The sequence below is a fragment of the Primulina huaijiensis genome, unplaced genomic scaffold (genome assembly GCF_012295235.1).
Source record: "Primulina huaijiensis isolate GDHJ02 unplaced genomic scaffold, ASM1229523v2 C13174141, whole genome shotgun sequence".
Classification (NCBI taxonomy): domain Eukaryota; kingdom Viridiplantae; phylum Streptophyta; class Magnoliopsida; order Lamiales; family Gesneriaceae; genus Primulina; species Primulina huaijiensis.
Window position 1 is genome coordinate 1 of NW_027341967.1, and position 816 is coordinate 816.

General features: G+C 38.8%; 1 protein-coding gene across 1 annotated transcript; it reads left to right on the forward strand.

Moving 5' to 3' along the window:
- Positions 1-6: 6 nt before the first annotated feature.
- LOC140965441 (dihydrolipoyllysine-residue succinyltransferase component of 2-oxoglutarate dehydrogenase complex 2, mitochondrial-like) lies at positions 7-810 on the forward strand (the record flags this gene model as incomplete). The annotated part of the gene is made up of 3 exons (XM_073425515.1): positions 7-91; positions 169-279; positions 625-810. Coding segments are annotated over exons 1-3 (378 nt in total), but the record flags the coding sequence as incomplete, so codon positions are not given.
- Between the last annotated feature and the right edge of the window lie 6 nt (positions 811-816).

Consider the following 816-nt stretch of genomic DNA (forward strand, 5'->3'; position numbering starts at 1 on the left):
GACTAATTTGATGAAACTTCGTTCCGATTACAAAGACACTTTTCTTGAGAAACATGGAGTAAAGCTGGGATTGATGTCAGGATTTGTGAAAGTATGTTGATATCTTGTAGTCTTGTTCAAGTTTCACTATACGTACTTTGAAATGACTTTGCTCTCTATGGGTTTCAGGCAGCTATCAGTGCCTTGCAGAAGCAGCCAATAGTGAATGCCGTTATCGATGGCGATGATATAATTTATAGAGACTATGTCGATATCAGTATTGCTGTTGGTACCCCAAAGGCAAGATTTTATAATTTTGTTTTTAGTGACTTAACACGTCATAAGAAGAAATGGTTTGTTTAGTACTTTCCCGAAAAGAAATAGTTTGTAGGTGGTTTCTTGCCTTCTGAAGTTGGCCTAGGGCACCAGAGGGCAAATTCATATTTCAGAAGAGAAGTACGATTTAACTTTTTAGAAAACAAGATCAAATATGTCTAAGACAAATCGCGAATCCATCTACTTTATCGACTGCGAAATGGAGGATGGTTTCCTCGGCAACAACATAACTCACACCCATATATTTTCTGGTACTCATCTAAAATAAAAATGCTTCTTAGCTAATTAACTAACTCTAGATCTCCATAGGGTCTTGTTGTTCCCGTTCTCCGCAATGCCGAAAGAATGGATTTCGCTGAAGTCGAGAAGGCAATTAACACTCTTGGGAAGAAAGCAAATGATGGCACCATCTCCATAGATGAAATGGCTGGGGGCACATTTACAATTTCCAATGGTGGCGTCTATGGAAGCCTTTTAAGTACTCCCATCATCAATCCTCCT